The sequence below is a fragment of the Aptenodytes patagonicus genome, chromosome 5 (assembly GCF_965638725.1).
Source record: "Aptenodytes patagonicus chromosome 5, bAptPat1.pri.cur, whole genome shotgun sequence".
NCBI classification, from domain to species: Eukaryota; Metazoa; Chordata; class Aves; order Sphenisciformes; family Spheniscidae; genus Aptenodytes; species Aptenodytes patagonicus.
The window spans coordinates 17639924-17660527 of NC_134953.1; the positions used below are offsets into that span (position 1 = coordinate 17639924).

At 54.3% G+C, this 20604-nt stretch overlaps 1 protein-coding gene across 1 annotated transcript; it reads left to right on the forward strand.

Annotated features, from left to right (window-relative positions):
- Window positions 1–245: 245 nt before the first annotated feature.
- On the forward strand, window positions 246–12320 carry POLL (DNA polymerase lambda). The gene is made up of 9 exons (XM_076338892.1): window positions 246–271; window positions 880–1023; window positions 1304–1601; window positions 2273–2444; window positions 5576–5899; window positions 6507–6680; window positions 7647–7775; window positions 9809–9977; window positions 10368–12320. The coding sequence occupies exons 2-9, from the start codon at window positions 909–911 to the stop codon at window positions 10730–10732; spliced, it is 1746 nt and encodes a 581-aa protein (XP_076195007.1). The 5' UTR covers window positions 246–271; window positions 880–908; the 3' UTR covers window positions 10733–12320.
- The last annotated feature ends 8284 nt before the right edge of the window (window positions 12321–20604 follow it).

The window sequence follows — 20604 nt, forward strand, 5'->3', positions numbered from 1 at the left end:
TGTCTAATAGAAAGTATTGCTGTTTTCAGAAGGCTTTTTTGGTCAAAATGTCCTGAAAACAGAAGTGTTTCTGTGAAGCTGAGTCTTAGAAATGTAGCAGGTTTTCTTCTCCACTGAAGCTGAACTCTTCCTCGCAGAAGCAAGGACTTGAGTCCAGCTCTGGGTTGGTCTTCCAGAGGATTGTGTTTAATGCTCAGATGAGAAGGTGACCGTGGGGAGAAGACACGGCCAGGTGGGACCGTTTTCAACTCTTCCAGGGTTAACGTGATAGGTTTGTGCTGACTTGTGTGTGAGAAACCTCTAAGCAAAACACAAAGTGCTGTTTTGGTAAAGCTACAGTTGTACCTGTATTGAACTTGGCTAGTTAATCTTTACTAATTTGCTATTTCCAGCTGAAGCCAGGTTGGGGGTTCTCCTCCTGTGGCTGTATGAAACACTCAGTGTCAATCAGCTGCTTTATCCCTTCTCATGGGTGACTGGATTTCAGCCCTGGCAGGAGAGGCGTTTCCCTCGTGGGAATGTGCTTAAGAAACACCTGGGAAATAAAGTTGCTTCTGCTGGCTGGGCAGGAAGGAGCTCCAAAATGTTAAAGTAGTTGAATACTTTCTATCATAAGAACTCAGCTTTAGTGGTTTCTAAGGTATTCAAGCAGGGTCTTCTTAAGTGGCTTTTTGGTGGTTTCTAACTTTGATTTTTCTGATCTTGTGGGCTGCAATTCTTGTTTCCAGGTACCTCCCTCAGGGCGAGTGTTTTTGGAAGGCAACAACAAAAAAAGAACTCCAAACCAACAAAGACAATGAGCAAAATGAGTGAATCTTAAGTTTTTGTGATTACATAACAATGTTCTAAGCACCCTCCCTCTTTCTTATTGGTATTCAGCAATTGCGGCTAAGCTTCCCACCAGGCCTATGGAACCACGAGGGATTGTCAAAGCCTTTCCCAAGAGGAGGAAGGTGAGGGATGACTCAGGGAAGAGCGTCCCTCCAAAGATCCCAAAAGAGGAAGGAACAGAGATACCTGAGGGTAAGTCCTGCATACCCATGATTTGGAATATAATACTCCTACCCCAGCTTGTTAACTGGAGGTGCTGTTCCTCCAAAGGCTTTTTCTGGCCCCTGAGTGTGTTTTCTGTAGAGATCATGGTCAGCTTGCTTTGGTATGTCCAGCTGGTGCCCCCCAAAGACTGCCTGCCACTGCTGGTGCCATCAAGTCCTATGTGAGATATGTAGCAAGATATGTAGCCCTGCTGGTTTGGGACACTGTTTCGCTTGTCACTGAGCTCCTGCCCCTGTGTTTTCCTCAGCAGAGTGGCTGAAACCAGTCACCGCCTTTGTGTTGCAAGCCGGCATCGGCCAAGCCAGGGTGGAGATCTTCCATAAGCAGATTGTCCAGAATGGGGGTGTTGTACACAACCAGCTCTCCTCAGAGGTGACGCATGTCATTGTGGCTGAAGACATGGACTGTGATCGGGCCTTTCGGCTCCTTAAATTAACCACGCTACCTTCAGGGTTGCAGCTAGTGAAGGCATCCTGGCTAAGTGCTTGCATTAGAGACCAGAAGCTGCTGAGTACCGCTGGCTACCGTGTCTTTATCCCTCACAGGTATGCAAATGCCACACTGTCAGTCCTCCCTACAACGCTTCTATCCTAAACTGAACGGCACTAAAATTTCACCTCTGCTTAAAATCTTGGACTGCAACTCCTTGCAGCTCCTGTGGGCATGACTCAGAGTCTCTTTTCCCCATACAGACTGTGAAATTTAGTGATTTTGTGACCAGTTGCCATTCTGTGGGGTAGCAAAACATGGAATAGAGCCCAGAAGTGCTAACAGGAGTCCTGTCATTTGCTACAGGTGCTAAAGGCACCTCTTCCTAATCCATCAGTGATAAGGAGATTGCTTTTAAAAATGCTGAGGATTAAATGCTGTTTCTTACTTATTGCAGATGAAAAGTAGAGAGAATTGACAACTAGGCACAAGAGGAAATAAGGAACGGAGCAGCAGGCAGCCACAGGTTAGGATCAAAATGTTTTGGCAAACTTTTGGAGAAAGAGTCTAAGAGTGAGGTAGATAGAAGTGAAAGTTGCAGGTCAGCGAGGTGGATGGAAATTGGGGAATTGAGCCAAAACCAGAGGAATTAATCTGTGATCTGAGAGAGTACAATTCATATGGGTTGTTTGCTCCATCCCAAAACATGCAGAAGGATTTCTCAGTCAAACTTCTGGGGGTTGAGAAGTCCTCCTTCTCCTATACTAAGGCATCGGATCCATGGCAGGTACCTGGAGGAGGGAGAACTACAGAAAGAGCAGCAGCAGCAGCAGGTCCTGGGCAGTGAAGAGATCCAGCCCTCAGCAGAGGAGGTAGCAGTGAAACCAAATACTGAAGCACGGGTGGAGGATTCCTCACAGCAAGGCCTGGGCACCCTTGGACAGCAGCAGCTGGCTGAGGTGAGGCTTCCCGCACAGGCCCTTCTCCTTGTTTACAGATCCTGCATGCTGCTTTTCCTGGCTAAGGGTATCCCTGCAGGGATACAATGCCAGATTTTCTCAGCAAAGGGAAGGCATTTGGATGTTTCTGTGGGTTGGTGCTGGCAGACTCAGGCTGTGGACATAGTTACTGCTTCTCTTTGTCCCTTTTAGGTGTTAAAAGTAGAAACAACACCCCTTAAATTCCTGTCCCCATCAGAACATTTCCAGCTGAAGCAGTCTTGGCGCTCTGATCAGGCCAAGGCTCACGCTGGTGATCATATTTCCTCTGTGTCCTTTTGAGGAATATTCCCTGGCTGAGAGTATCTCCCTTTCAGGAAGCTGTCTCTGATATTTCACCCCGTGTTCCTGCCTGAGCCATACTGACCCATTCTCCACTCCTTGGCAAGCACCCTGTTCAGACACATGTGCAGTGGATCAGGTTGCCACTTGAACGATTGTGGTGGTGTGCTTAAAATATCTGTGTTGGGTTATTAGTGGCCTCTGCTGTGAGTCAGCTTCTCCGACCTGCTGTTAGCTTTCTTTGCTTTCTCTGTACTTTTGCTCAAGTTTGCTGAATTCTTTTTGGGCATTGGCATCATTCAAATCTATCTGTAGCAAAGTTACCTCAGACCTCTTAGAGCAGCAGCTGCCTTGTAATGCTGGCATCTGTTTTCTAACACAGTTCCAAATTTTGTTTCACAAAACCCTGTAGTTACTCCCTAACTGGCAGCCCACTGGGGGCCCCTTTGTTTTAGGCTTTCTCTTGAATATGTGTAGGGGGGCATCTTTTCTCCCCAGACTTACTATCCAGTGTGCTATAGGCAGAGTTGGCTGCTTCTTAACTGCATCACCTTTGCAGTTACCCATCTTTGCTGTTTCTTGTAATTCTAATTTAGTGGCAATCGTTATTAACAAATCTCACACTTAGTGGGAGAAAGGATCTTTTGTACTGTTATGGATCCTGTGGTATCTGCCCTGCTTTCTGCTCACATTTACTCTGGGTGGTCAGACCGCTGCTAGAGTCTGAAGCCTTATTGCCTTTCTTTCTTTTAAATCCTTTCAAGCAATATTTCCTGTTAGTCTGTGCACAAAAGCAATATTTGTAGACACTTCAGTAAAATCCCTTGTCCCAAGCTTAGGACTATGTGAGTCTGGGGAGGAGAAGAGAACCCACAGGATATGCTTTAAAGACGGTACCAACCACTTTTAAGACCCAGCTACAACAGTAAAGCTGAAGCTGAAATCTCAGCTTAGAAGTAGCCTCTGTTTAAGCACAGAGTCTTTTCTAGCTTGGGTGGATGTTTTTTCTCTAGGAGATGATGAGTGTGCCAGTGTTTCATACTGAACAGGGGCTGCTCTGGGAGTTCTGCGTTTGGATGTAAACTCCTGTGAGGAAACCCTGTTACCAGTCAGACTGTAGCAACCACTGTGTGACTGGCATCTGGATGCAGTAGTTTTCTGCAAGGCAGCCTTTGCAAGCAGTGCCAGTTATTCACTGGCTGAACCCTGGGGCTGTTACCTCGGGCTGCCTGCCTCCCTCTCAAGTGGCATATTGCCTCAGCTACTGGGCTTCGGCCACTATCCTGGCTCATGTGCTGTACTCCAGACAAACCATGCACATCCCAGTCTCATCTACCTCTAGCAAGTGAGGTGCTGTAGGATCCGAGGGTATCTTAGAAGCTCACGGGACTAGTTGGTTTTGCACGTACGGTTGTAAAGAGTCCATCAGCTTTGTTGGTGAAGCGTAGAGAGTCAGGGGTTTATGTGCCATTTCACCTATGTGACGCTGCTGGCTGAGAGGATGGGAATTGTATGCTCCAGCTGCAGAGTTGTTTGCGTTGTGCTTAGATAACACGTTTCTTGAATGTTTTTAAGGGGCTTACTAACCAATCTGAACACTCTGAGGCTTTGCTGCCCTTAAAGGAAACAGTGTCTTAAGGGAGTTACATTTCAAGGCGAATAAAACTGCTGCATTCTATCAAATCCTCAGTCTGACCCAGTTTTCAGAGTTATAAAACAAGATTACAAAAGGAAAACATCCTGCCTCTTCTGCCTGAAGACTTCAGCTGTGTATCTTGCAGGAATTGTGTCTCCAGACCTCCCTAGGCAGGAGAACCAGAGGTTGTGAGGATATGGCTCTGGCTTAGTTAGGCTGCCGCTCTGCAGAAACTCATAACAGGACTTTTGTGCCACATGTAACTGCTGGACTGATCCCAAACAGCCCTGTGCCATTCAGAGTTACTTCCACAGTACAGGAGCTCTTGGATCTTCATGGACTCCTGTGTTTTTACATCAGGAGAGAGGGGGACCCCAGTGAGCAAAGCAGCCTACAAAGCCTCTGTGTGGCTTCCCACTTCTATCCCCTTTTGTTCGTTACCTGAAGCCAAGGCTCATTGTTTCTTAAGTCCACACAGAGGCATCCTAATGCTGAGGGTATCAGCAAATGTATACATTGGTTCTTTCTTCTGTCACTGAGGAATGTGGAGTCCTTTGTGTCATTCCTTCCTCCCCCTTTTCTTTTGCAGATAGCCATGGGAAAAATGGGGGGGTTGTAATTTACTACCCTGTTAAGATTTTGTGTCTGTAACGTGAAAACAGAGTTCAGTACGTATCTCCTGTGATCTGCATCATGGGGTGGAAGGTGCAGAGTCTGAATGTGAGAGATGTGTCTATGCAGCCACCAGACCGGCGAAAGGTTTCCTAGTGGGAGGAGGGAGTCAGGATCTCCCCCAGCCAGGGATTTCAGCATTGTCATACCATGCTGCTGGCAGCAGTTGCTCACTTAACCAGTGTCTTACCTCAGTTAGGTCTCGGGGGCTCAGCTATAGGAGCTGTGTGTGTGCTTGGATCACAGGTGGACAGCGGTCTCTATTCTCCTGTGCTTTGTGAGATGTGCATGTAGCTTCAAGGGGTGCATGTGTAGCCTGGGGCATGAAGAGCTATGGTGTGCATATAACCAACCACTTCTAGAGATGGCAATTTGAGCACTGCATGCCCTGGGGGTTGGTTAGCGCTCTGACTTCCTACTCTCGGGAGCAGCCTGTGCCAAGGGGACATATGTGAGGCATGCACTTATTCTCACATGGCTGCTTTTGTACCTCTCCCTAAAGAAAGTCTCTGATGATGAAGACAGTGAAGAAGAAGATGCTAGTGTCACCCAGGGAGATCTGGAAGCATTGATTTCTGGCCGCTACCCTGTGAAATCGTCAGAGGAGACCAGTGACAGCTCTTCCGCGGTGGCCCAACCTGCCAGCAAGTGGGTTTGTGCCCATTCTTCCAACAGCAAGAAGGAGAATCACAACCAGTGCATCACAGAGAAGCTGGAAGTGCTGGCAAAGGCCTATTCTGTCCAGGGGGACAAGTGGAGAGCTCTGGGCTACTCCAAAGCCATCAACGCACTCAAGAGCTACCACAAACCAGTCACCTCCTACCAGGTAAAGCACCTTCCCAGGGTGGTGGACAAAGGAGATAGACCCAGCATCCTAGCTCTGTTATGAACCAGATTCCTTTCTCTTTCTGTATGTGGAAGAGCTTATCTTCAGGCCTTGGCAGTTCCCTCCTGTGGGAGTGTTTTTTGATGGAAGTTCTGTAGCAAGTGCGAGTTGTATTTATTGACCACCTGCAGTGTTTTCAGATGAGCAGAAAAGGGGAGTCTTTTTGGGCCAGATCTGAGCACCCATGAGATAAATGCCTTCTCCAGGCTCAATGCAGGGATATTTTCACCTTCCTCTTAGGCATCAGCAACTGCCACCATTGGAGATAATATATAAAACTAACTGGATCTAGGCCTGATTGGCTGTGACAGTCCACCATTCAATGTGTTAGTGTTTCAGTCCTGTTCTGCATGCTTGTCCTTTGCCACTTGGCATTGAATTGATGTAGCCTGTGTAAGCCTGGCCTAGAGAAGAGAGTGGCAGTCAGAACTAGTCCTGCCACTTACCAGTTACTGATCAAATGGCTAACCAGGTTCTGAGTGGGTAGCAGCTCCCCAGCTTGCCTGTAGCCTTCACTTTTCCAGCAGGGGCTCTGGTTTCTTGCTAGGAAGCCTGTAAAATCCCTGGGATTGGGAAGCGAATGGCAGAGAAGATCCTGGAGATCTTGGAGAGTGGACACCTGCGCAAGCTGGATCACATCAGTGAGAGTGTGCCTGTGCTGGAGTTGTTTTCCAACATCTGGGGAGCAGGTGTCAAGACAGCTCAGATGTGGTACCAGCAGGTAAGTTTAGTGCCTTACACAAGAGGTTCTCAGACTAGGGTTTGAAGACTGTTTCTGAGTGCAGGAGAATTACTTTCACAAATAGTTTCCAATTGGCAATATCCACAGATGGGATCCGAGTCTGGTGTTATGGGAGGAGCTGTGAGGCTGGGTCCCATTGTGGGCGTGTTTGGGGAGAATGGAGCGCACCCGGCTGAGACTTGGGTTTGGGTGGAGGATAGGCAACAGAGACATGCAATAGGAGGAGTGGGGGACACACTCCCTCTTCCGTTAGCATCGCTGCTTGGAGCTCATCTCGCACTGCTCACTGCAATGACACTGCTAAGAGCCAGGCTTGAGCCAGGACATCTCGGCCATGAAAGCTCCTGATCCAGTTGCTGGCCTGTTGGCCAGGCTGGCTCCTGTAGCTGTCAGAGCAGCCGTCCACCTTGTCTGGCAGTTGTAAAAGTGAGGTTAAAGTAATGGTGCCAACATGAGCAACCCAGGCCACTGGGTGGGTTCCTTCTTTAAAAACAATGTGTTTCCTGAGCATAGAGCTAATGAAGCCTGGTTTCCTGTAGTGTTTGGTTTGTGACTGGATTCTTTGCTGTCTTGAAAATATGGTTGTGTTCACACTGTGGGCTTTCCCTCATTGGGATATTCCGGGTGTTGTTCCTTTCCCTGCATCACTTGTTTTCCTTCAAGCTGTAGGAACACAGTGCTTTGAGAACAGGAGCCTTCTGTCAGTTTTAGTTAAGATTCAAAGTCATTGTGGGGTGGAGATTAGAGGTGTGTGTGGGTAGTGGGATTGCCTAAATCCCTTCTTTTAGGAACCAGGCCCTAAGTGATCTCTACATGTGATCTCAGAAGCTGTAACTGGCTTGGACTTGAGACAGGTTAAATACAATCTCCCCAAATCTTGGTTGAAAGTATTTGAAGAGCAAAGTCTTGGTAGATGTTTGAATATCATCACATGGTCTGCACTAGGGTTTCCGCACACTGGATGATATCCGCACCAAGGCAACTCTCACCAGCCAGCAAGCTGTGGGACTGAAGCACTACACGGATTTCCTGGAGCGCATGCCTCGGGAGGAGGCTGCAGAAATAGAACAGACCGTGAGTATCTTGGCCCCGGGCCCTCAGAGTGGAGTACTTGCTTGGGACCTGACAGGAGGGTGCATGCTGTGGAAGTGTCCCTCGCTGTTACAGCTGAGCTCTTCAGACTCTCCTCTGAGCAGGGTCGGTACTTGGGGGACCCTTTTTGGGCATGGGCACACAAGGCACCTACTTTGCCCCGTAGGAAGGTTCAGTTTGAGTGCCTGGCAAGGAGGAGGATACTTCACAGGTGTCAGTTCTACACGCTGCTTTGAAAAAGGCTGCGTGTGGCATGGTGGGATGAGCAGGTTTCCAGCTCCTCTTTCCTGCCTCTCGTCTTCTCTGAGATGTCTGCTTTCAGCCGAGGCCCCTGAGCTGTCTCCCTGGTGCTGCTTCTCCAAAGGAAGCTGTGAGCACCCTGTGAGCTGGTTGTCGGTGGGGAGACCGAGCATGGATATCCTTGCTGGAAGCAAAGAGGATTCAAGTTGCAGATGGGTGCTGCTTGCTCTACTATGCCATGGCACTCCAGGATTATGGGGTGCTAAGCCAGTGTACCCTAATGTGAGCAGAGAGCTTGGGGGACACACTGTCATTGCTACCCCTGTGCTCTCTGATCACCATGGAAGCAGCAGCCAGCGTGACCCTGTCACTCGGCCACAGGGCCTGGCCATGAAGAATACACTCCTGCCAGGCTCCTGCTGGGATGTCAGTCCCGTGTGCCGGATTAGCCATTTTGGTGGTGAGTGGTCCCTTTCCCAGGCAGGCTGGGTGGAGGAGCTGGCTCTTGGGGGTGGGTCTATTGTTATCTTGATGGGATTACTGCGCTCCCCTCCATACACAGGCACACACCTCTGATCCAGGCCCAGGAGAGAGAATGAGGGATTAGTCACTGTCTGTGCTGCCTGTCACAGTGAGATCTGAGGAGCTTTTAGGCTCTCGGGTGGGGCTGGGAGTTTTCTAGAAATCTTCATTTAAAGCCAGAAGGGGGGCAAGGACACCAGAGGAGGGCTTGCTCCGCATGAGAAAGGCTTGTGGCTTCTTGGAGCACCTCTGGGGCAAAGGTTAATGGGTTTATCTCTTGCTAATGAAGGATGATCCCCAAGAGTGACAAGGGTCTGTGGGCATGGACATTGCGTTCCTGAACCCCAGCCTCTGTGATGGCCTCGTCACTGGGAATTGCTGAGCCCCTAATTATTTGCTGCCAGCAGGATGATTGGCACAATCAGACCAAGAATACTCCTGTCCAAGAACCTAGGAGCCTTTCTTAAGCATTTAATGAATGAAGCCATCAGAATAGCCCCGTCTGCACAAAACAGGAGCTGGGGTCCAGCCTGGAGGTGGCTGCATTAGGGGAAGTTCTGATTATATGTGTCTGATTGCTGGCAGCAGCATGTTGTCATCTGTTCGGTCTAAAATGCTGGGACATTTGTGGTTTTTCTGGGTCACGAAGCCCATCTCTCCTGTGAAGGCAGAGCTCCTGGCAGGAGTGGACTCCAGGGGACACTTGCAGATTTTCTGCTGCCTTGGGTCCTGCTGGGGAGACTCTCCATGAGCCCATCTCTGCTTCTGAAACAGGACCTGTTACCATCTTGTGTTGAACTGATTCTCTTTGTGGGCAGAGCTGGTGAGCTTTGCCCTCCTAGCCAAAAGGAGAGCTGAAAAACTTCTCTCCTGCTGACTCAGAAACCAAAGGCTCTGAAAGGTTGTGCTGTACTTTGCCTCCTCAGCATTGCTGCACCTTCCTGCTTGTCCCAACCCAGCTCCAGCCCAGTGCCCCCAAGAGCTGATGACTGATGGTAGATCATTGTATTGTGTGGCAGTGTGCTGGGCATTTGCAGGACTGGGTGGAGGCCACCCCGGCTCATGTGGCTCCTGACAGCAGGCCAGCCTCCTTGGTGGGGCAGTTTGCCATGCCTGCCAAGTGTCTGCGCTGTATGGAGACCCTGGAGATGCAGGACAGGCCGCAAGGCAGGCACAAGATCCTTTGCTGCCTTGATGGAAAGGGCATGAAGAGACTGGTCTCTGACTTCTCATACCTCTTTCTCTTCTTGGAGGTCAGACAAGCTGCCCTGGCCCTGAAGCCTGGGCTCGTGTGTGTGGCATGTGGCTCCTATCGTCGCGGGAAGCCCACCTGTGGAGATGTGGATGTGCTGGTCACTCACCCAGATGGGCAGTCTCACCGTGGGGTGTTCAGCAAGCTGCTTGACAGCCTCCACAGGAGCGGTAAGAGGGCTGGGGACTGGCACATGGTGCTCGAAGCTGTTGTTAGCATGGCCAAACTGAGGAGGCAATAATGAGGTGAATGGCATTTATTGAAGGGCAGGTGATCGCTTTTCCCAAGGACGGGACATCTTCTAAGTCCTTAGACTACTGCCCCTGGTCCTGGCCCTGCTCCAGTGGCAGGTTTGCAGCCAGTGTTAAGGAGGGAGTATTGCTGAAGCTCAGCGTGGCTTCTCCTGTCTGTGTGAGGCTGTCAGGGCTGAGGCTGGGTTGCCCTTGGGGTCCCACAGCACGTTATGAGACACCTCAGCTGCTGTCTGGACAGCGGGAATTTCGGAGTGGGGGTGTCAGTCTCTGCCATTCAGCTCCTCTCTGCCTGTTCCCTCTCCCCAGGCTTCCTTACGGATGACCTGGTGAGTCAGGAGGACAACGGTGATCAGAAGAAGTACCTGGGGGTGTGCCGCCTCCCCGGGCCAGCCCGGTGTCACCGCCGGCTTGACATCATCGTGGTGCCTTACAGTGAGTTCGCCTGTGCCCTGCTCTACTTCACCGGCTCAGCTCACTTCAACCGTTCCATGCGGGCCCTGGCCAAGACTAAGGGCATGAGCCTCTCGGAGCATGCCCTCAGCTCGGCTGTGGTGCGAGGCCCTGGAGGCGTCAAGGTGGCATCTGGCCATACTCTGCCCACTCCCACTGAGAGAGATGTCTTCATTCAGCTGGGGCTGCCTTACCGGGAGCCCTCAGAACGGGACTGGTGACACCTGGTTGTCACCCAGCACCCTGAGCCCACTGCCGTGCTGCTGTTTTGAAGAATGCCGGTTTCCCCAGTGCTGCTCTGTGGTGACTGCAGACTGGGAAACGTAACCCAGCAAACTGGGGCTCCTCGTAAGCACAAGGCCCTGCTGCTGGCAGAGCTGTGTGGCTTCACCTAGCAGAGGCCGTGGGCTGGAACCACGCTGGAAGCGCTGCTTGATGCTACAGGCAGCCCCTGGCTACCAAAAGGGCTCGCTGCCCATCAGCTACCCCAGCTCTGCTCTCCCCGGGGAAGCTTCAGAAGGCTGGGCTGCAGAGCCTTGTGATCCAGCCCCTCCCAGTGCTTGGGAACAGGGGAAGTGGGATGCGTCTTCCTCTGTGTCTGAGCACAGACACCCCAAAATCTCTGGCCTGAGCTGTGTGTGAAGGCAGCCAGGGTCTGGCCTGGCCCTGGAACAGGCCTTCCCCCTTCTCACTACTGCTGGCAGTTGCTACTGTGGGACTCGTGAAGGGTCCCCCTGTGCTGCTGCTGTGTCCTTCCTCCATCTGAGCTGACTTGCGTCCTCTGGTGGGTCTCACTGCACAGGGCCAGGCTGCTGCAACTGCCACCAGCTTCTCCTGGTGCCAGGTAAGGCTTGAGGGAGGTGTAGGGACCCAGTGTGCTGTGCCTGCTTGCTGTCAGCCCGTCACGTGCTGATGATCCCCCAGTGCAGAGAGCTGTGATCCCCCTGGTCTGGCCCCAAGGGCTCCTTTCCTCTCAGTGCAGGAGAGGAGCGGACCTCGCGGCTCAGGGGAACTGTGCTCAGGAAGGGTTTGAATGTAATGGCGCTGAATGTAACCCGGCAGGGCTGTGTGGTGCATGGGAGGCACGGAGGCAGAGAGAAACACAAGGAGATAGTTTAGTCCTAATTTGGGCGAAGCAAAGCTTTCCCTTTGTACGTGTGGAAGCCATGGAGTCATCTGGGCTTTGATCAGAGAAAGCGTGTGTGTGTGTGTGTGTGTATTTAAGTATACATGTACATGTGTGCTGGCCCTGTCAGTTCCATGGGAGTGAATTTTATTTCTCGGGAAACCTCAACTGTTTTTATATTCTGGAGATGAATTTCCCGGAGACTTTCAGTGCTCTGTCTCTGGTACAAGTATTGCAGTAGTTCCTTTTGGCAGAGGTGCGGCTCTGCGGCATCGGCTGCCAGGCATGCCGTGGTGGGCGTTTCTGTGCCAGGACCCCAGGGCTCCCTCTGGCCGGTCTCTGGGCCTGGCCTGGCCTCCTGCTCCCTTGTCTGGTAGGGGACCCAGCCACCCCTACTCCACACTCTGCCGTGTCTTTGTCACGTGCAGTGACAAGCTGCGTGTTTGCTGCCAGGGCAGGTACAAGGGCATTAAACCTGGTGGTTTTGCACAGTTTCTTGCCACACCGTCAGCTGTGGCTGCTGGGCTTCAGCAGTGGGGCTGGGGTGTTTGCTGGGGGGGCCTTGACCCCAGCAGTGTCATTTGTTGGCCCAGCCTTTCTACTGAACACCTGATGGAAATGAATGTCTTCTGGCATGTCTTGGTGCTTTGAAATTCGAAGTATAATAAAGCCCTTATATCTTTTTCCTTGACATCTCTGTCTTTTTGCTGTCTGCCCTGCAGCTGTTGGGACTCTTCCCTCTGGCTGACCAGGAGCCCCTCCTGTGCTGGCCTATCTCCATTTTCAGTACAGGCAGGGAGAAAGCAGTGGAGACCTTCACGCTGTTGGATCACCACTTCTAGCTCAGGGAGGGGAGTTGCTGGCCACCATCCTCCCATGGCAGAGTGGGACCTGGCTCTGTCCCAGCATCCAGCTGGCCACGTGGCTGAGCTGGGGCCAGCCGTGCCCAGAGAAAGGAGCAATTCCTGAGCTCTGAGCCTTGGGTTGAGCTCTTACTTCAGGTGTGGAGTCAGGAAGGGATTGCTGTCAGCTTTTCCATATTTCATCAAAGAGTAGGGTATATGGAAGTTGGCTGCTGCTCTGTCTCCTGTGCCTGGAACACAGCTTAGTGTCCTGAGCGTGGAAATGCTTTGGTTGTCCAAGGGGAATCTGAACAGCCTGGAAGCCAAGGGAGCATGGCGATGAGCAGCGAGAAGGATTGGCTCAAAAGGGAGATGGAAAAGCTGGAGAGGGACAGGGGCTGCTGGGGCAGGCAGGCAGAGGCAGTGACAGCTGGGCTGGGTTCTCTGGGGGCAAAGGGAAGTCAGCCCCAGACCGAGGTCTTGGGGGGAGCACTGTCTCCCCAGGGACCAGCCCCAGAGAGGAGGGGGTCCCCACCCTTAGGGTCAGCCAGGCTTGGCTGGGCAGGGCCACAGCTGGCCTTGTCCAGGGCTGGGAATAGTCCTGCCCCAAAGGGAGGTTGGATGTGCGCTCCCCGTTCCTCCAGTGCTGCTGGGATGATCCTGGAGGATTTGTCCTAGAGCCTTTTGGCTAGCAGCCCTGGACATGGGCCTACTTCTGCCTGGGCTGGGGCAGGGAGCTGAGTATGGGGATGATCACCTTGGCCCCTTGATGAACACAGGTTTGCCTCCAGCACTGGATGTGGGGGCGAGCTGTTCCTGGAGGGCTGGGGCTGCCCCTCTCACCAGAGCCACGTACTGGGGACATCATTGGAGGTGGGGGAGATGTGGCACTGCTGGCCCCCAGCTCCTTCCCCTTTGTCACCCCCCTCTCCAGGGACACAGTTCACACCCTGGTGCCAAACGGGTGCAGCAGCAGCGCATCAAAGCCCTGGCCCTGCTGTTTGTGCTGCTTTTACTTGGGGGGAGGCCAGACACGGGGACGTGTGGGGCCGGGGCTGCTCAGGAGCGGGACTGTTCGCCCAACCCCTTGGGAAACGGCAGTGAGGGTGGCCCTAGTGCATACATGTCATGTGGAGGCTACTGGGGAAGATGTCCTGCTAGTCCCCTGCTTTGTGAGGGAAGGGGCCTGATTTCTGTCTGTCCCCTCCTACCCCACAAATCCCTGCCCAGGAGCTTTGGAGGGGGCAGAGGGCCCTCCTGTGGCCAGCTGCAGCCAGTTGGGCCAAGGATGGATGGGGGTCATCTCCCCCGGGTGCAGCTGCAGTGGATGCAAAGGGACAGGAGGTGAAGGACCACAATAAGGAGCTTGTCCAGAGCAGCTGGGGGTGACATTTCTGGATGCTGAAGGCTCCCGCTTCTCCCTCGTCCTGGTGCAAGGGGAGAAACACGAGGGGCTGGACCGTGCTGCCCACTGCGGGTCAGCCCCGGGCTGGGCAGTCCTTCCTGCCCTGGATGGAGGGGACAGAGCTGTCCCACGCAGGCTCCTCTTTGTGCCCCTGATCCTGCCCTCCGTCCTCCCAGTCACTTGCAGACACCAAGCCAGGGGCTAACTCCAGCCCGGCATCCCCTGAGGCCACGTGCTGGTCTGAGACCCCTCTTTTGCCCTCGCAGCAGGGCAGGAACTGGCCACCCCCTCACCCCAGCACAGCTTTTGCCTCTTCTAAACCCCAGGATGCCACACTTGCAAAGAAGGTACAAGGGATGGGGCTCCCGGGGTGCCTGGGAGGAGGTGGGTGCTGAGCCCCCAGGATGGGTACAGGCAGGGTGAGCAAAGACGGTTTTAGGCATCTCTAATGAGGTATCGCCTGGTTCCTGCTTCCCAGGAAGGGGCTTTGGCTAATCCCCCTCCCCAGCACACCCCCTTCCCGCCCTCCCTGGCTGTGAGTCTGATCATCCTGAAAATTAAAAATAAACCCAAACACAGCAGCACTTAGAGACTGAGTGGAAAGTCGGGGAGCTGGGACAGAGGCTCAGCTCCTGCCGCAGAGCCCTTCGCTCCCATCCCCCCCCCCCGCCCCGAACTCCCAAGGTGGGTCTAGACTGGGGGCTCAGGCAATTCCCATCCCCCCATCAAGCATCTCTCTGCTCCCCGGGGTAAAAGGAAGAAAAAGCCTGGGCCAAGTCGCTGCGGCGCTGAGTGTTAGGCAGCTCTTCCCACCCTAGTCCCTGCCCTGTGGGAGGACGCCCATCCTTAGCCATCGTGCTTGTCCTCGTGCAGGGATGGGAGGGTGCTGGGGTTGGGGGAAAAGGGGTGCAGAGGGGGTGGTTTGGCTTCTAACACTGACACTTTGTATTCATGAGTAAATATTTGCTAATGGCAGCACAGCCGGGCGAACGTAAGGGAGCTGCTCCCCCCGCCGGAGCAGGCAGGGAAATGAATATGAATTTATCATGATTAGGTGAACCCAGCAGGGAGAGCGGGAGAGAGAGGGCTAGGCAGGGAGGGGGTGGGCGAAGATGGATCTGTGCAATAAAATTAAATAAGGACACCAAATAGAGTCACTTCTCACGCGCCTGCCCGCCCTCCCGCGTGTGGGGCCTCTCCTGCCTCCTGCGCTCCTCTGGCTTTGCTGATTTCTCTCTTTCCTTAAATTTATGAGGCCAATTATGAAGATGAGGTTGGAAGTTCTCAGAAGTTCACTAAATGCAAAGTGCGGTCCCTGCTGTTCCCATCAAATTAATTAACCAAGCGCTATTGATGGCCGGAGCGACGTCGGCGTGACGTGGAGCACGAGGGAAGGGCTGCTGGGATGCAGGTGGGGGGGGTCTGGCAGGGGGGCAGAGCTCCCTGCAGGGCATCCCCAGGGCCGGGGGATGCAGAGCAACAGCCCTGCCTGGGCAGCTGGTGGGCAGCAGGAGCGAGAGATGCAGTGGGGGATGCACCATGTCCCGGTGTCAATGCTCAGCATCACAGTCTCTGTTTCCAGCACCAGTGGTCTCTGGCTGGAGGAAGATCCACCCGGGTGATGGCAGGGCTGCCCTGACGAGAAGGTGGCGTGGATATGTGGCAGGATGCTGTGCCATGTCCCGTGGTGGAGGCCACGGCAGGGGCTGGTGGCCAGCATGAGCCTGTGCTTGGAGGAGCAAAGCCTGGCGCCGGTGCCCTCTTGGGCACCCCAGGATCATCCCCCCAGCTGGGCGGGGGGCAGTGCTGACCATGATATCCCATGGGGGTGGTCTGCACAGGGCCTCATGCTTAGTAGACAAGTGACTTTCCCTATGGCTTAGCAGGGATGGTGCAGCCAGGACAGGCCCACTGCCACCTTCCCCTGCTCCCCGAGTCCCAGCAGCCCCCCCCCGCCTCAGTTTCCCTACCTGCGCTATGGGAAACAACCTGCCTGTGACTTGCAGGTAAGATCTCATGAGCTGAGTGCCCCGATCTGACACAGCCCCTTGACCATCCCTGACCTTTGCATGAAGCAGCCTGGCTCTGTGTGGGGCTCAGGGAGAGGGTGGGCGGCTTCACGGTGGGGGCAGCAACCACGTGCCTAAAGCACACCAGCTCTTACAGGGCAGCGCCTGTGCCTGATGTAGCCATGTCGTGTGTCTCCCTCCTGGGGGGGGCGGTCCAACATGACTCCCATGTCTGCCCTGTCCCATGGTGCTGAGATACCTCCTTCATGCTCACTGCATGTGCGAGCGGCTGGGATGCTGCTGCAAAGCTGCTGCAGTGTGGGGGATGTGTGTCCCCAGACTGCTCAGGTTCATCTCAGACACTGGGCAAATTGCCCTTCCTTTGCCTGTCTCGGGGGGGAAAATTCACTCAAAGCAGTTTATATGTTGCCCAGATAAGTCTCAACACTGGCTGTGCTAACAGCAAGTGCTCGAGGTTGTAAAAGCGTCCAATACTGAGGCCCTGGATCAAACCCAGGACGTCTCCACTTGCTACACTGCCGCTCTGTGCCTTAGTTTCCCTCCTTCTTGCGTTTCCTGAGGCTGTTTGCTCTTTGGGCAGAGTCTGGTTTTCATTGGGTGCAAACAGCATCCCAGTTCCCGAGGAGCCTTGATAGCACTTAGTGGCTGTGAGACGTGGCCAAATAAAGGTTCAGTCCTCACCCCCAAACCAGCCTTGTTTCACACCGAATATATGTGCCATAAGGCTCCCTGCTTGTACCACCCTGGCACAGGGACCTTCACCCTGTAGTGTCATGGGGTCCTTGACTTAAACCCTTTTGCATTTGCTGTCCAGGTCCAAGCAAACCAGCTTGTTCGAGGGGTAAAAGATGCAGGCTGTGTCCTCGGACCGGGGATCTCCCAGCAGGGCAAGGACACAAGAGGTGCCAGGGGAGGCCAGATCCGAGCATCCTTGCATGCACCCGGCTCCTGGCATGGCATGGCTGTGCGTCCCACAAGGATGCACCAGCCCCGTGCACGGCTCCGGCCGCATGCCTCTGCCTTTCCCACTCCTGCTTCTCTTTGCTGGCTTTATTCCTGCCCTGGTGATCAATGGGCTCTGGTCGGGCTGGAAAACAGCACAAACAGAGGCATTTACAAACCCGCTGTCTCTCCAACAGGGCCATAACTCAGGCTCCCCGTCACCGCGGGGAATGGGAGGCAGGCGCTCCTGCTCCAGCAGTGGCCGCAGTGCCAACGTTTCCCCTCTCGTGGTAAATGTGTTACTTGGGGATAATTTACCTGCTTATGTCAAGTTTTAAAAAGAAATAGACTGGCTGCTCTGCAGCTCCTGACAATCACAGCATGTGTGCGTGGACACACGTGTCTACCCAGAGAAAAAAAAATCACCTAAGCTGAAAGGAACAGTTTACAAACGCCTGGACTTCAGAGCTGCAGTCCCTGCGTGGAGTCTCTGGTGTCTAGTACTGAGGCTGAGCTCTCACCACAGTCTGTCCCTCCTTGGGGTCTCCAGGGTCTGCAGCCACCCACTGGGCTCCCCAACCGCAACGGGGGCTGCTCGGGGCCGGGTGCCCCATGTCCCCCACAACGTGCCGGGAACATCCCCTGCCCACATGCCTTCTCCGGGGCAGCAGACCGGGGTGGTGGGGGGATGCTGGTGCAGCCGCCCTATCGCCCGTGGGTGAGGACCTTACTGGGGACCCTGGGCGGCTGAGAAGCTGCTCCCGGCCGGTCCAGCCCCGATGCGGTGGGCTCGGGCAGCCGCCATTCTCGCAGGCAGCAGAGGGAGCTGGAGGACTGGGTATCGGCAGCAATGGGCAGGCTGCAGGCAGCCCGGGCCTGTGCTGGGGTCCTTTGGGCGGGCAGCTCAGCCAGCCCCATGTTGGGAGGATACCCAGACTGCCCCCCAGCAGGGCAGCGGGAGGTGCTCCCAGCCTGCAGACTGTCCCCCTCAGCCCTGTGGTGCCACCCCTCTGACCCGGCTCCAGACACGTCACCCCTATGGGTGCCCAGCTCTGCTGCGGGTACCTCCTGAGCTGGTCCTCCATCCCCCCTCTAGGCTTTTAGGGGCTCAGCCTCCCTGTTTCATTTTGAGGGGTCCATACAACTTCTCCCTGGCTGGACCCTGCTGTGTCCCTTGTCCCCCCTGTAACCAGCTGGGGTGGGTGGCACAGTGCTTCCCATCACCCTGAGGACCCTGGGGGGACAGCATGGTCCCCAGGGAGCCTGGCTGGACGTGAGGCAGGGGTAAGGTCTCCATCCCTGGGCAGCATCCCAGAGCCGATGGGGGGGTCCTGCAGCATGTGGCGGGTGCCTGTCACTGCCATCCCCCAGTCTCCTTGCCCATAGGGAGCTGATTTATGTCTGGGCCAGCCTGCGCTGACCTCCTACTTTGGCTCAGGCATTATAACTAATGGCAGGTCAGTAGAGCTACAGCGAAAGTGAAGTGGCTGGTAGGGGGCCAGGGAGGGGGGATGCAGGGCGTGGGGGGGGTGGAGGGGGAGCTGCCAAAGCTCTGGTTGCAATGGCACAGCTACCCAGAGCCAGGGGCAGCCCGGGCTGGAGCAGACATAGCTCCCAGCCTGTCCCCCTCCACCTTGTCCCTGTCCCCTCTCCTGAGGGCTCTCCCTGACCGTGCTTTCCTCCTGTTTACCCACAATGGGGTCCTGGGTCAGTGGCATCAAGCCTGGAGGGGTGGCTCCTTGTTGGAGGGAAACTGAGGCACCCACGAACTGATGGCTTCATGAACATTAACAGCAAAGCCAGGGAGGGCACCAGGTATCTGAGCCCAGCCCCTGCCCAGGACTTGCTGGGATGAGGGACCAGGAGGACCTGGACCAGGTACAGCAGAGTGCGATGCCACGGTCGGTGGCCTGAAGCATCCCCCTTGGTCTTTTGCTCCCACCTCCTGCTTGATCCATGAGCCCTGGGGTGCAGAAATCTCCTGGGGGGCATTGGGTGTGTGGGTGGGTGTGTGGGTGGGTGTGGTGTTTACACTCCTCCTCCCCCCCCCCCCGTGGGACACATGTCCCTCCAGGTCCCAGACCCCCCACCCCAGTGCACATGGGCACTGTGTCACAGCCCCATCACAGCATACTCTCCATGTGTTTCGGCAATAAGCCCTGTTTGTTTTCCCAGCTGGACTGGATAACTAGCCCAGCAACATGGCCAGACTATGGGAGCTGAGCTTTGGGGACAGCTATATCAGCTGCCACCCCAATCCCTGCCTGCAGCAACTGGTGAGGTGGGACCTCAGCACAGCTGTAAACCTTGATGTTCGGTACCCACCAAGCAGCTGCTCCCCGTCCTGGGACGATGGCAGCCTGACCTGCCAGTCTAGGTGGTCTGAGTGGGTTGGGGAGAGCCCTTGGACATGCCATAAAAAACACCTGCCCTGCTCTTGGCTGCAGACCGAGAGCTCCCCACTGTCTGGTGATAAGGCAGAACGTTTAAAAAAAAATGACCAGAGCACAAGAATAACAAGGTTTCTGACTCCTGAAGCTCTGTGGGAGCGTTTGCACAACACAGTGATTCCCTCGTTGTCCTCTGCTTGGGCAGGACCCAAGGGCCTCCCAGGAGCAGCATTGCCATGGCTAAATGTCATTGGTGTGCCCCGGGCTGGGGTTTCCCTGCCCCGGCAGGAGCCCAGTTTTGCCCAGGCAGTAGAGGGGAAACTGGGAACAAACCCGACCATGGTCCTGTTGCTTGGAGTGCTCCCACCCCTTGGCTGCACTGCACGAGCTCCCTGCTTGCCCAGTCTCCTGATTCTCCTAATTTGGCTTTCTTTTGCCAGGAGGAGCTCTCTCTACAATGTATTTTCCACACAGCGTGTGCTGGTTTGGCTGGGGGCTTACCCACAGGGTGGCACACGTGATCCCAGGGGCAGAGCAGGGTCCTAAGGCTAAGAGACAGTCCCTGGGGTGAAAACTGCATCCCCACGAGATGTCTGCACAAACCTCTCCCTCAAAATCATTTCTGAGACAGGACTGGGGCCAGGTTTTTGGCAAATGTTTGTACTGCTGTTGACTGGAGTTAAACACCACTGGTCTTGCCCAAATTCCAGGTTGATGCTGCGTATGTGATGCAGCTGTGCTAGCACCCTGCCTTTGCTCTTTGCTGGGGAAGGATGAGAAGGTAGCAAACCATACCTGTGTAGGACGTTAGGACTTTCCCAGAGGTAAGCAATATCTGCCTGCCTGCCTGCAGTGGGAAGGGCTCTTCTTCAGTGGGCTGTATTGCCAAGGGCTGGGGTGTGCTGGCTGCCACCCCCGTGGCCGGACACGCAGGGCTCTGCTAGCCTCTCCTGGCGCTGCCTGTCCATCCCGCAGATGCAATGGGTCTGTCACGGTCCCACCAGGCTTCCTGCTGCTGTTTGCAAACTGAGGGGTCTGCTGGTGTCCAGAGTGACACTTGTGCTTTCCAACTGATAACACACATTTCTGCTCCCCGTTTCTCAACCAAGGAGTATTAACTTTGCAAGGCTGCAGTAAAAGCTCGCATCCTTGCAAGCAGCCCCTCCCCAACAAGTTTGTCAAGTCCTTCACACGACTCCATTGCAGGTCATTTTGCAACATTATGGGGGCGATTTTTATTTTTTTTTTAGGATCCTTCTTAGGGCTAAGCTGGGTTCAGGCAGTACCAGCTTGGGGCTTGCACCACCCTAGAGTGTTGGCCATTGACAGGTATGGGTGCAGCATACAAAGCTCAGCCC

Coding starts and splice junctions, on each gene's coding strand:
- POLL (XM_076338892.1), top strand. CDS start 909: ATGGAACCACGAGGGATTGTCAAAGCCTTTCCCAAGAGGAGGAAGGTG. Junction 7,776..9,808: donor CTGCAGAAATAGAACAGACC/GTGAGTATCTTG, acceptor CTCTTCTTGGAG/GTCAGACAAGCTGCCCTGGC. Junction 9,978..10,367: donor TGACAGCCTCCACAGGAGCG/GTAAGAGGGCTG, acceptor CCCTCTCCCCAG/GCTTCCTTACGGATGACCTG.